The following is a 14,519-nucleotide window of genomic DNA, read 5'->3' as shown; positions in this document are numbered from 1 at the left end:
TTTTATGTGAGTGAAATGTGTAATTGCTATATTTCTTTGTCACATAATGAATATTAAGATTTGACCTGTAGCCTGTGACTAAGCTACTTTCTTGAATTAGCTGCTCTATGTTTCTTGTCAATTTCCTACTTGATTTGCAATCTGTGGCTTGCCTCACTTTCCTGAAACTTCTGCACTGCATGGACCTTGCACTCCTTGTCACTGATTTCATTACATGCAACTCCCAGTTTACACGGGGCACTGTGTGTCTAAGTGAAATTACATATATTTGAAACACCACTGAAAAAGCCTGCAAACACCTCATTCTCCTCTGCCCCCACCCTGTTCTGCCCATTTTTGTATGGGGTTTGGGTCACTTCCAGGTTCAACGTGATGCATGCATGCACAGTCGCACACATATTGGCTGTGCCTATAATGGTTGCTGCCTATATTGTCCCTGGGTGGTGGGGAGACTTTCAAATCCATTGTTTTTCTCTCTCAAGTGAGTGGATGTTTTCTAGAATTCCTTCTAAAATCCTTAATCCTATCCTGTATGTATGTTACACATGTCGCCTAATGTGCAGCCTGGGCTGAGATTCTTCTGCTTCAGTTATTTGCTCTGGATGCACTTGTATTTTTTGTTTTTCACTTGTAAAATTGCTGTAGACTGAATTGTATAGATAGATGCAAAATGCAGGCATATTGCTTAGTGATCGTGGGTCTATTGGTTTAAACACTTCCCTTTCTCCACTGTGACCTCTCCGTTGTCCTGCTAGGCTCTGTACTTCAACAGGAAGAGAACTGTCCTGTGGTAGTCCATCAATTTAGTTTTAATATATAGGAAATTAAAAATAATTCAAAAGAATTGATTACATATTCTTCTCCACAGATATGAACAGGCCTTCCTGACTAGTCTAGTTGGACTTCGTTCTGAAAAATATTTCTGGATCGGCCTTTCAGATGTAGAGCAACCAGGGATATTCAACTGGACAAATGGAGACGGTGTTCTGTTCACCCACTGGAACTCAGGAATGCCTGGTAGGTATTGCCTGAAGTCCATCAGGAATGGTATTTCACAAAGGCTTTCTCCAATTGTTTTGAATATCTGTGAAGAACAAGGCTCAGCTGAACTTTTCTTGTACTTCCAAAAGGGCGACAACCCGGCTGTGTTGCCATGAGAACTGGGACTGCAGCTGGATTGTGGGATGTTGTGAACTGTGAGGAGAAGGCAGCCTTCATCTGCAAACGATGGGCAGAAGGTTTGACAACAACTCCTGCTCCCAAACCAACTCCTCTGCCTGCATGTCCAAATGAATGGCATCCAAGCAGTACTAGACATGTGTGTTTTAAGGTAGGTATACCATTTCTTGAGGATGCAGGTGGCGCTATGGTCTAAACCACAGAGCCTAGGGCTTGCCAATCAGAAGGTCGGTGGTTCGAATTCCCGTGATGGGGTGAGCTCCCATTGTTCGGCCCCAGATTCTACCCACCTGGCAGTTCGAAAGCACGCTAAAGTGCAAGTAAATAAATAGGTACCACTCTGGCGGGAAGGTAAACGACGTTTCTGTGTGCTGCTCTGATTCGCCACATGACCCAGAAGCTGTCTGCAGACAAACGCCGGCTCCCTCGGCCTATAGAGCGAGATGAGCGCCGCAACCCCAGAGTCGTCTGCGACTGGACCTAACGGTCAGGGGTACCTTTACCTTTACCTTTATACCATTTCTTGAGTCAATTTCAGTGCCAGTTCTTGCTTGTTTCAAAACAAGGATGGATACATATTTCAGTACTGTATGTCCGTTTTAATTTCAGTGTTACTGCTCAGTGCAGGTTTTTTTATCGTTACTCTTTTTATAGTGGGGTTTGGTTCCATGATTTATTTGAACTGTCAATATTCAATTGCTTATTAAAAGTTTTATAGATGGGGAGGGTGGAAGGTAGATCTCTGGTAGGTTTGCAGTAGATCAAAATGGACTTACAGAACTGGCATTAGAGCAGAAGAAGCAACCTTCTGACCTTCTGTAGAAGAGAGACTGTGCTTGTGCAGTTTATCCAGGACTTTCAGATGGAAACACAGAGAGATTTGTGCTTCCCTGTGTTACCTGCTCTCTCAAGAACCACCAGTCTGGGAGTTCCTTGTGCAAAGGCAGGAGGAAGGGCAGCTGGTGGGAGGGACAAAATGTTGGGAGGAAAGTTCAAACTGGCATCAGTGGGAGCCTCCTGCACAAAGCTATTTCCGTACATTTTAAAAACATGTACAATTATGCCATGTCTGCTTTGGTCATTAGCCACCATTGTTAAATGCCAAATAGGTGTTCATGCAAACCACACAAGATCTCACTGTGAATGAATTTTGCAAGATTTGTTATTACCAATATGCAATTGTATTTATATGCATTTAGGCCTATTACAAAGAAACAAAGAACAGGAAATCTTGGTTCGAAGCGCAAGATTTTTGTAGAGCAATTGGAGGAGACCTAGCTTCTATTCACAGTGAAAACGAAAGAAATGTTATAACGGAATTGTGAGTTTCATTAAATGGTATTTCCTTCACTTTGTCTCAGTATCAAAAAGGGTTGGGGAAGACATTTGCATTTTTTTCTTGTGAACCTCCCAATTGACACTTCCTGAACCAAGGTGTGAACCCAAACACCTCTCTCCTCTGAAATGCATGTACTAAAATGGCCGGCCTCTCACTCACTTCCCTCACGCCCCTCTCTCTTTGCACAAGTTCTGTAGCTGCAGTTTGTGTGTAACTATCTTACAATGCAGTTGTACCTTGGAAGTCGAACAGAATCCATTCCGGAAGTCCGTTCAACTTCCACAACGTTCAGAAACCAAAGTGCGGCTTCTGATTGGCTGCAGGAAGCTCCTACAGCCAGTCAGAAGCTGCGGAAGCCCCGTCGGAAGTTTGGCTTCCTAAAATAGTTTGCAAACCGGAACAGTCACTTCCGGGTTTGTGGCATTTGGGAGCCAAAACATTCGAGAACTACCGTATTTTTCACCCCATAGGACGCACTTTTCCCCCTCCAAAAATGAAGGGGAAATGTGTGTGCGTCCTATGGGGCGAATGCAGGCTTTCGCTGAAGCCTGGAGAACGAGAGGGGTCGGTGCGCACCGACCCCTCTCGCTCTCCAGGCTTCGCGCAGATCTCCGCAAGCCGTGGGAGCCCGCGCCGGGCTCCTGCTGCTTGTGGAGAGTTGCCTGCATGCCGAAGGCTGGGCGCACTGAAATCAGCGTGCACAGGCTTTGCGCAGCTCTCCGCAAGGTGGGGAGCCTGGCGCTGGGCTCTCGCTGCTTGCAGAGAGTTGCCTGCATGCCGAAGGCTGGGTGCGCTGAGTTCAGCGCGCCCAGACTTTGCGCACCTCTCCACAAGGCACAGGAGCCCGGGGCTGGGCTCCCACGGCTTGCGGAGAGTTGCCTGTTCTGGGGGCTAGGGAAGCTCGGGCTTCCCCCACCCCAGCCCCACGCCGGGGGGGGGGGGAGAATACTTTCCCCCCTTTATTTCCCCCCAAAAAAACTAGGTGCGCCTTATGGGACGGTGCGTCCTATAGGGCGAAAAATACGGTAAGCTGTTTGAAAAACCAAGATACGATTGTAAAGGAAACACAACTTGCTATATGTTGAGGTGGTAACTTTTCCTACTGCCCCACACTTTCCAAGAGCACCTCCTGTTTCCATAAATGAACCATGTGCATAGGGTTGTGTGCATGTCCAGTAAGAGCGAGGCTCACTTGTAGGGTGATGGTTATGTGGGTGGAAAAGCAGCATGGCCCTGCTTGTCTGGGGTGGGGGCGCTCCGGCATCATCAGTGGCTTGCCTGCCCCGGGCGCCAACAACTAACGCTATGCCACTGCTTTGAGTCTCCACTTTGCCAAGCTTTACTAAAAGTAAGAGCTGATGCTGGCTCCTCCCATATTTCATCTTATCCCACCACTTCTTGAACATTCATCCCAGTGACCAGCAGCTGGGAGCTACCGATTTTCCTAGAAGGCACTACATTGTCACATAGTTAGCTTTGTTCTGAGGGGGGCTTCTGGGAAGCAAAAGGAGAAAGTTTTATCAAATGTATAAATGAACTCATGGGCTGCAGAAGACTGGGGACACCTGGATTATAATGTGGTCACCTATACAGAACCAATAACTTAGTTTGAAATCCAGGTGTGCTTAAGAATTGACCATGTGAGCAGAAATTAGACACACACAGTTCCTGCTCCAAACAGCACACCCGCTCCAGAAATCTGATACTGTACCAAAAATTAAATGTATGAACTGGTGATAGATTCATTTATGCTATTTTTCTAAAGAATATCAAGCTAGTCACAATACAGACAACTTCCCATTGACACGCGTTGCTGCAAACCCGTAAGTGGCACGACAAAGCACAAAAACAGCCCCAAAGAGTGCAAAAATGGCACAAAAACAGCACATAGCAATCTCATTAGCTTTTCCAAGGGCAATCCCAGCAGCCTTTGCATTGACCTTTGAGGCCAGTGGAGAGTTGGAGTTTGAGAATGGAGGTTTGGAGGGAGCAATTGTGGCAGAGTTCAGTGGTCTGCTGTTTTTATATAAAAAAAAAGGTTCCCAGAGGTTTTGGAGGGTGTTTACAGGCTTTTTCAATGGTGTTCAATAACATGGTTTTACTTAAAGGTATGGTGCCTTGGAATGTATCCCTTGTGTAAATGGGGAGTGGTCTGTACCATGAAGTTTAAAACACCAACTGTATCTACCGCCATACTCTGTTTGCAATTTTCTGATCTCTGTATATTTATTGTTATATATTTTAGAATTAGGAAAAATTATGATGATTATTGGACTGGTTTCAGTGAGTTGGCACCCAATAAAGGATATACTTGGAGTGATGGATCTCCTGTAAGTAAATTACCTCTTATTCTCGAACTGAACTTTGACAGATCCCATAGCAGTGTTTTCGATTTTAAGTCACTGGAAATTTCAGTTTTTATAAACATGATTTGCTTGTAATCTCATTTTTAGATTCAACACTTACGACAGTTACTACAAAGCAGTGGCGGAGCTTCATGCTCCAGCAATGGGGGGTGGAGAGCAGACGGGGGCGTGGCTGGCTGACATCCTGGGGGCATGGCACACGTCCCGGGAACATTGTGCACTGCCCAGAGGAGCGTGGCATGCATCCTGGGGCCGTGGCGCGCCGCCCGCGGGGTGCAGCACCCAGCGCGGGTCAGGTAGGCACCCCACCAGGATCGCGCTGCTGGGGGTAATGCGCTCCCACCGCCCCCTCTTCTTCCACCAGTGCTGAAGAGTTGCTGCTTGGATTAGATTTGTTTTTATATGTTTCAATGAACATTTTTTTATTTCAAAAACAAGGATACTGGAGCAGGAGAGAACACGTTGACTGCCTGGTTTATGTTGTTTTGAGTATGTGGGCAGGTAGGCTGCACTCCTGGAACCAACAAGTGTTAAAATATAAGCAATGATTCAGATTCCTGGAACAGCCAGGCTAGCTTCTTGGTAAGGTAACTGGCCATCCCAGTAACAAAGGAAGTGGTTTGGCATTAGAGGAAAAATGGGTGGGGGCCCCTCCCTCAACTCGCTTGTAGTTAGAAAGCCAAAGGCATGGGCCACAGGGCCAGTCATCTAGATAACTTACAGTGAACAGAACTGATTCTTTATAATAACCTATAGGATCAACACAATATTAATAAACAAATGACAGCCCATCTCTCTCTCTACATATGCACATGCACACATGTGTACAAATCTTTCAAAGACTGCAACATAAGTCTGTCTCCTTTTCTGTATATTACCGCTAAAGCTTTTTTTTTTTTTTTTTAGAAAGAGTAAGAAATCTTTATTCCCACTGTAGGTAGACTTTGAAATGCATTTTTATGGTGGTGATCGTTACTATGAAGACACGGGATGCAGAGCCATGTATGTCTATAGTCTGTGGCCGAGTTATGACTGGTGTGAACTTTTTAAGAATTGGGTTTGCCAAATAAAGAGAGGTAAGGTACCCTTTTAATCTAACACTAGTTCATTAAGCAAAGTGAACAGGCTTTTTGCTGCTCTGCTGAAACCTGGCATTTTAACATGTTTATTACATGCCTAACTTTTCAGAGGAGGAAATAATAATAATGTGAAATACATTTAGCTGTCATTAAGAATGTTGCAGAGTTCAGATCCTTGGCTTTCATATTATGAGATATGAAGTACAGGTGTCTCCCCACTTGCACATGATGAGCATGCATGCTCCCGCTGACATGTGTGCCCTTTTTGGCACCAAAAGGGGCAGGAGCAGTACAAGGTGTGGGCAGAACAGGGAAATCCCCACTCATGTTCATCCCAGCGACGCACACGGTAGCCGGGAACAAAACCCCAGTGTAAGTGGGGATCCCCCTGTGTTCCATTTTGATGAGAACGAGGGATCTAGTGCATCAAACTCTTTGTGAATACAGAAGCCACTGATTGTTCTGTCGCATTATTCTGTCAGAATTACAGAAATGTCATATGCTATAAATGACACTTTAATTTTTATGTACTCCTGTTTGCAATATGAAACGATGTAAGAAAATAGAAATTACGCTAGGGTCCATTATAATTAATGTGTTTTGTTTTTCAGGTGTAACAGTGAAAAAAGATCCAGTCGTTGGTTTTGGTATGTTGGGTGATTCCACCTTTCCTTGGGTCATGCATGCCTCTTTTAAGCAGCACCATGGAAAGTGGGGCTGGGGCTGCCTTATCAGCTCTCTTGGGCCATTGATGGTTCTGCCAAAGATGCAAGTGCTCGCTGGCTTGGGCTTGTTCAACTCTGCCTTCCCTCAGGTCACACAAGTTTAAGTAGCCCCAGGGAAAGTGAGAGAGGAGGAGCCACCCCATCAGTTTCTTTTCATCCATTGGAAATTCTGTCAGGAGCCAGCGGCAGCTGCTTCCTAACCTGGGCTTGCTTGCTTGGATTACATATAATTGGGGAGGGACTGTATCTTAGTTATAGAGCATCTGATTTGCATGAGGGAGGTGCCAGGTCCTCCATATCTCCAGGTAGGACTGGGAGACATCCCTGACTGAAACCCTGGAGATTACAGCCTGGCGGTATTGACAGTACTCAGTTAGGAGGACCAGTGGTTTGGCTTAGGCACCCCCTATGTTCCTGAGTGTCAGACCTCCCTAACTGCTGTACATCATATTCTTATAACTTCTCCTCCCCCGCCCCTTTATTATTTTTGCATTTTCAATGGCTAGGCTAAGAAGATTGTACCGCTTTGGAGTGTAGGATTGTCCCTCCACTTTTTTTCCAGGCTGCACTACCAGTGCACAATTTAACAGCTTGATACACACAAATTAGCACACACACTGGCAGAATGTGGTTCTCCAGCTTCAGAAAAACCACCTGCTTGCCTGAAGTTTAGTTGTACTAGGCAACTACTGAGTGTGAGTGAGAGCAAGAGAGATGTCATCTCAGTACAGTGATACCTTGGAATTTGAAAGGCTTAGTCGCTGAACGTTTTGGCTCGCGAACAATCGCAATACGGAAGTGAGTGTTCTGGTTTTCCAATGATTTTTGGAAGTCAAATGTCTGGTGTGGCTTCCCCAGCTTCCAATTGGCTGAAGGAAGCTCCTGCAGCCAATCGTAAGCCACGCCTTGGTTTTCGAATGGTTCCAGAAGCCGAATGGACTCTCGGAACACATTCCGTTCTGCAACCAAGGTACGACTGTACTAAGTATGTCGACCCAGAATTAAGCCCCACTGAAATAAGTTCAAGAGTGATGATGTTACAACCCCACTGCCCTTCTCCACAAAAAGATCGCCCATCATGGGGATGAAGGCTGATTCTGTTTCATATCTGGTCCAAAACCCAGACTGAAAAGGCCAAGAAAATCAGTTCTCTCCAAAAGCATCCAAACTACTACTAAACCTCTCATGCACCTTGCCCCTCAAAGGACCACTGGTGCTTTACCAGCTACCTTATGTGAAATCATAAGACAGTACCTTTAAAAACGCAGTGTCTTGCATACTTGCATTTTAGCTCATGTCCCCCCCCCCCAAATAATGCTGTTATCATCACCACTGAACCAACTTTTTTTTCCCTTGGGAAATATATGTCCATGGTTCTAGGTGCTCTTTTCATATTTTACTTTTGAAATATTTTATCGGAGTAACCAAACTGTTTTGTTTTTAGTTGAATGTGAACAGGAATAAAGCATGGAGTAGAAAAGGGGAGTGTGGTGGTGGTGGTGGTGGGGAGTCCTTGTAAGTTTCAAAACTGAAATAATGTATCTGTCTAAAGTAGGAGGGTCCTCATTAAGATCACTGAAGTTGCTTAGCTGGATCGCTTGTTCTGTGAATTAATGTTATTCACATGTTTATATACCTCTTCAAAATCTTTTGATGAAGGGTAGCTGAGAAATATTTGAAATCAAATAAATAAAAATATGCTTTCTTTTGCAGAATATGAATTTACAAGAATTGAAAATGGCTGGATTTTGTATAATGAGAGCGAGTACTATTTCAGCAATGCGAGTTCATCTGCAGAAAGAGCATGGGAATTCTGCAAGAAGCAACATGCAGATCTTGTGGTCATTGAAAGTGAAAGTGAAAGACAGTTTTTGTGGAAATACGTAAGAAATATATGGAACATATGCTTTCTTAATCAAATATAGCTGGGTTTTAAAAAGAGCCAGATACATTGTTTGATAATAGCCATTTTGTTGCCTGACGAACATTTTCTTCTGCATGGTGTCACCGAAGCTTGCAGAGATAATTAGTGCAATCCTATGCATGTCTGCGGAGAAGTAAGTCTCTTGACTTCAATGGGTCTTACTTTCAAATAAGTCTGTAGAAGATTATAGCCTAAAAGACCTAATTTGAGCCTTTGTGGTCATATGCTTCCATTGTAAAACAAGGCACTGATGGGGAAGTGAGACTTGCCAAATAGAAATCTACATATATTCCTCTCACCATCACCCCACCCCCCCAAATAATTGTTACAATTCAGGCATGATTCACAGCCACAGCAATATGCTGATAATAGTTTCCATGTGATCAGGGGTCCACACAGGTATGGAAATAGGATTCCTGAATGGGCTGACCAGGTTGTGTGATAAATGCCAAATCTAGTACTAGACTTTCCAGGCATTGCTTGTGCTCGCAATTATCTCAATCCGTCCAACCACATGGGAAGAAATTTAACAGGAAGTGAGGTACAGTGCCCATCAAACAGTTTCTGATTATGCTCCTCTTGTTAGGTCTCACAAGAAGTTATATTTTCCATTCCTGTTGGAGCTGGCATTTTCTGGGGCTATATTGAACTACTTTCCAGCACACCGGGTTCTTTCAAAACCTAAAAATAGTTGTTTCAGTATTTATTTTTGTGACTAAGCATGTAATTTTAATTCCACCAGAGTTAAAAATGCCATGCAGAAATCGTTTTCTAAGAAACTTGATGGTTCTGGTAATATGCCATCAAATGTTTGGGAAGAGCAGAAACTTCTCAATAGATTCTATGGGGCCTCTCTTGAAAGTATGGTGGGCTTATCACTCAGAGTTTCACCTTCTGTCTTCACCTGCCCAACCACCCTTTCTACCGTTCTCTTCACCCATTATGAAAACTTCTTTCTAGCCCCTTCTTATCCCTTCCCTCTTCTAGTTGGTTAAATGTTTAGTTGGTTGGTGGTTATTTTAATTTGGGTATAACTGTAAATTGCTTATTATTGCTGCTGCTGTTGGTTTTTATTAATTTATTGGTTTGTTTGTTGCTCATATAGGATATTTTCTTTTCCAATGTTTTATGCTTTTTGTGATTTTATATATGTTATAAGCTGCCCAGAGTGGCTAGGGAAACCCAGCAAGATGGGTGGAATATAAATTTAAAAACTATTATGATTATTATTATTATTATTATTATTATTATTATTATTGCTTTCCTCTTTATTTTCTCCTTTTATGTCATTTGTTACTTTTCCTCTTCTTTGTCTTCACTAAGAATGACAAATTCACTAAATGAACAACAGATTAGGTAAACACCGTGCTATATTATGGCCTGGAAGCTGGTGGAGTGGGGTGCAATGTTACTGAGTTATATAGAAAATAGAAATCTTCAAATAACCAGCTAAAATGGAAACATTTTTTAAAAAAACTTTCTTCTGTGCTTACCCTCATTGTAACTAACAGGTTTTAATTTGTTTTAATTGAAAAGCTTTAATTTTATTTTTAAACAGCATGGACATGCTATGTTCGTAATTACAAACCTCTTTCTGTCTTGCCTGATTCTGCACTTCCTATGGGACAGCTGAATTATCTTGCCCTGGAGAATATGTGATTGCTTTATTGTTGCATTTACTTCCCATTTTTCTTTGTTTGTTGTAGAATCAGCTTTATCGCAGTCATTATAACCATTATATTGGTTTAACTGTGGATTTTGAAAAAAGTTACCGGTAAGTAAACACAAGTAAACAAACAAACCAACAAAAAGTGGAAATCAGATTTTTAGTTCTTGTGCCCAAAATAGCAGTTGTCATTTTCATCACTGGATAACCTTCCTTTGCCTAGAAGGGACGCGGGTAGCACTGTGGTCTAAACCAGTGTTTCCCAACCTTGGGCCTCCAGCTGTTTTTGGACTACAACTCCCATCATCCGTAGCTAGCAAGACCAGTGGTCAGGGATGATGGGAATTGTAGTTCAAAAACAGCTGGAGGCCCAAGGTTGGGAAACACTGGTCTAAACCACTGAGCCTCTTGGACTTGCCGAGTGGAAGGTCGGCGGTTCAAATCCACGTGATAGTGTTGAGTTCTCATTGCTCTGTCCCAACTTCGGCCAACCTAGCTGTTCGAAAGCATGCCAGTGTAAGTAGATAAATAGGTACCGCTGTGGTGAGAAGGTAAACAGTGTTTCTGTGCACTCTTTCCACTCATCACTGTGTTCCATTACACCAGAAGTGGTTTAGTCATGCTGGCCACATGACCCAGAAAGCTGTCTGTGGACAAACACCAGCTCCCTTCGCCTGAAAAGCAAGATGAGTGCCACACCCATAGTCACCTTTGACTAGACTTACCATCCAGGGGTCCTTTACCTTTTTTAACCCTTCCCCCCTCTCTGCTCTGACTCAACACTGGGTCTAACAGATCTCAAAATATACCTTCTATGGTTTACTTACTTACTTATCGCATACCTCCACCATAAGGTCCCCAGGTAGGTTACAACAATGTAAAAATACATTCTTAAAATTTACTATGCTGCCACAACTCCTTTGTCTCCCCCAACTTTATTAAGACTGCAGGCACCACCTTCCCAATGACAAACTTACTGCGCTCTAGAATCATGGAATTGTAGAATTTTAGAGTTGGAAAGGAACCCCGAGGGTCATCTATTTCCTCCAAGCCTTCTGAGGGCACAGCACTCCTTTCTCCTTGTAACTGGTATGGTGCAATGGTTGGAGTGTTGGACTATGGGAGGCATAGGCAAACTCCAGCCACCAGATGTTTGGGACTACAATTCCCATCATCCCTAGCTAACAGGACCAGTGGTCAGGGATGATGGAAATTGTAGTCCCAAACATCTGGAGGGCCGGAGTTTGCCTATGACTGGACTATGGGCTTGGAGGCCAGAGCTGAATCTCCTCTCAGCCAAGAAGCTCAGTGGGCCAGTCACTATTTCTCAGCCCAATGCATCTCACTAGGTTGTTGTCATGATAAAACAGATAAGGGAGAACTATGTACACCATCTTGAGCTCCACAGAGGAAAAGGTGGTGTGCTGTATACATGTAAAATAAATAAATGCCTTCTTTATCCGTTGAGGAAGAGGGCACTGCCCTATCTGCCTGAATCCTAGATGTTGTATATAGCTTGGATGTGATGTGTCCTTAGTTCTTGCTCGTATTTTGCTCTGCTCCCAGCCACACCCTGAATACTGAAGCAAAGACAGTCTCCCTCTCCCAATGGCAGCCCTTTATGATGCCGCTGGAAGAGACTGAGAACAAATCCTGGCTGATAGTTGTCACTTTCTCCCACACCTGGAACATCCATCCTTTTCTCCATTCCAGCCAACTAAGGAGCAAAAAGAAGGCATGACCGACCTTACTTCTCCCCACCACACCACCACCGCCACAAGCCACCTTCACTTCTCCCTCACTGCTGCCCCTGCCTCATATAATACATCATGTAATGTATTATATGAGGCAGGGCTTACCTGCCTCCCCCAGTGTCTTATTCAAGTTGACACCCCTGATGACATATCAGTCAGGCACTTGATTTAATGCTTGGGTGTTTTTTTAAATGCAGATTTAAATTGCCCTGATTTGAATCAGTGCGCCCTATTGCCTTTTCTTCTATGGACAGTTTATGGTTCATAATCACTGAGAAGAAGTGGATAGCGTAATCACAAATTTTGTTAAGCTTCATAATTGAGATAATGTTATCTATTAATATTAGTTTATGCATTATCTTAAAGAAAAAGTTTTCTTGCCTCAGGCATAAAATCCAAATAACCTTGTGGTGATAAAAAAATGATATTAAGGAAAGCAATGGGCAATTTGCTCTGCTTTAATAGCATCTCAATCTTTAATGATAATGATTGTTTTCAGAGCCATTTTGGCTCCATTATTTCAGCAATACTGCTGGATATATTTAATGTTGTGTCCTCAAAAAGAAAATCTGACAGTGCTGATAGAACACTAAGGTCAACAGCAAAACTGTTTTATTAACTTGGTGTTCTTTGGCCACGGAGCTCCAAAAAAACCTGAAAACCGTTGTAAAAATATGCAGTATAAATGAAAAAGCTATGACTTTGTTCTGTCCAATACTGTCATATCATTTCCTCTAGCTGGTTGAATGGAACTCCAGTTACCTATGAAGCCTGGGCACCCAATGAACCCAACTTTTCAAACGAGGATGAAAATTGTGTCGTCATGTATTATGGAACAGGCAAGTAGAAAATATTATCATTCTTTTAAAAAAATCTGAGAATGTGTGTGCCTGATAGTGGCGCAAAAATTAATTTATATATAGTTAACTACTACACACTGAACCTTTAGTCATGATAACTATTCGGTCTGAATATACACTGAAGGCCATTACCTTGCTTTGAACACAACATATTGCAGTTATTAATATTGCTCATTTTGAAGCAAGAGGGTGAATATAAACTGGCTCTTCTTGAAATAAAAAAAAGAGTCCAATCCAAAAATATGATTCAAAATCTTTACTAACAGAACTTGTTCCAAAAACAAACATAAAACAGATAGTTGCACAATATTGTGTGCTGCCCCACCCACCCCGCACCCTCTGGCTACACGCAGGTGATCCAATGTGGAGTATGGAGAAACAGGCTGCCAGTTGAATGGGGAAGACGCCAAGTGGGTGACGCCCAAAAAATCAAGGCAGCTGCAAATCCACACTAAACTACCATGTGGATGGGCATTATATTTGTATCACATAAGCAAGTGTATACAACAAAAGAGATTTGGGGAGATGCTATACAGACATATACCGTATTTTTCGCCCTATAGGGTGCACTGGCCCATAGGGCGCACCTCCTTTTTTTGGGGAAAAATGAATGAAAAAAATTATTCCCCCCCCCAGCCGCGGGGCTGGGGCTGGGGCAGGGGCAGGGGAAGCCGGAGCTTCCCCCCGACCCCAGCCCCCAGAACAGGCTGCTATCCGCAAGCCTTGCGAGCCCGGCGGCAACTCCCGCCGTGTGCGCAAGGCTTGCGGACACCTGCTTCGGGCTCCAGGCTGCTGCCTGCAAGCCTTGCGAGCCCGCGGGACCTCCTGCCGGGCGCGCAAGGCTTGCGGACACCTGCCCAAAGCACGGGGCATCCTCCGGAGGCCGCCCCGTGCTTCGGGCTGCAGGGTGCTGTCCACAAGCCTTGCGCGCCCGGCGGGACCTCCCACCGGGCACGCAAGGCTTGCGGATAGCTTCCTGAAGCGTGGAGAGCGAGAGGGGTCGGTGTGCACCGACGCCTCTCACTCTCCAGGCTTCAGCGAAAGCCTGCATTCGCCCCATAGGACACACATTTCCCCTTCATTTTTGGAGCGGGAAAAGTGCATCCTATAGGGCGAAAAATACGGTACATTAAAGATTGCTTATTTTTAATAACATTGGAACTGTAAGTAGTTCAAATTGTGAAAAACTGCTTACAGTATTTTTTTTTTATTGTTAACATTTCTCCATAAGCCCCACTGTCTTCCAACATGGAACTTATGCAACATACAGTTCATGGACAGCCTCCATTTGAAGCACATTGATCAGACTGAGACCAGCTTAAGTTCAGAAAAGTTATTGTACCATGTGCCTTCACAGTGAAGAGCCAGTGTGGTGTAGTGGTTAAGAGCGGTAGTCTTGTAATCTGGTGAACCGGGTTTGCTTCCCCGCTCCTCCACGTGCAGCTGCTGGGTGACCTTGGGCTAGTCACACTTCTCTGAAGTCTCTCAGCCCCACTCACCTCACAGAGTGTTTGTTGTGGGGGAGGAAGGGAAAGGAGAATGTTAGCCGCTTTGAGACTCCTTCGGGTAGTGATAAAGCGGGATATCAAATCCAAACTCTTCTTCTTCTTCTTCTTCAGATTGTGTA

At 44.0% G+C, this 14,519-nt stretch overlaps 1 protein-coding gene across 1 annotated transcript in view; it reads left to right on the top strand.

Annotated features, from left to right (window-relative positions):
* LOC114607716 (macrophage mannose receptor 1-like) overlaps window positions 1–14,519 on the top strand; it is a 59,511-nt gene that overhangs the window by 25,140 nt on the left and 19,852 nt on the right. The window contains exons 11-19 of the mRNA XM_028751140.2: window positions 869–1,017; window positions 1,131–1,330; window positions 2,379–2,500; window positions 4,764–4,848; window positions 5,822–5,960; window positions 6,575–6,610; window positions 8,402–8,571; window positions 10,319–10,386; window positions 12,771–12,871. Of these exons, the coding sequence (XP_028606973.2) occupies window positions 869–1,017; window positions 1,131–1,330; window positions 2,379–2,500; window positions 4,764–4,848; window positions 5,822–5,960; window positions 6,575–6,610; window positions 8,402–8,571; window positions 10,319–10,386; window positions 12,771–12,871 (1,070 nt within the window). The remainder of the gene's footprint in view (window positions 1–868; window positions 1,018–1,130; window positions 1,331–2,378; window positions 2,501–4,763; window positions 4,849–5,821; window positions 5,961–6,574; window positions 6,611–8,401; window positions 8,572–10,318; window positions 10,387–12,770; window positions 12,872–14,519) is intronic.

This window comes from Podarcis muralis, chromosome 12 (genome assembly GCF_964188315.1).
Source record: "Podarcis muralis chromosome 12, rPodMur119.hap1.1, whole genome shotgun sequence".
NCBI classification, from domain to species: Eukaryota; Metazoa; Chordata; class Lepidosauria; order Squamata; family Lacertidae; genus Podarcis; species Podarcis muralis.
The sequence above is the reverse complement of the archived record's forward strand: the minus strand, read 5'-3'. Positions and strand labels throughout refer to the sequence as shown.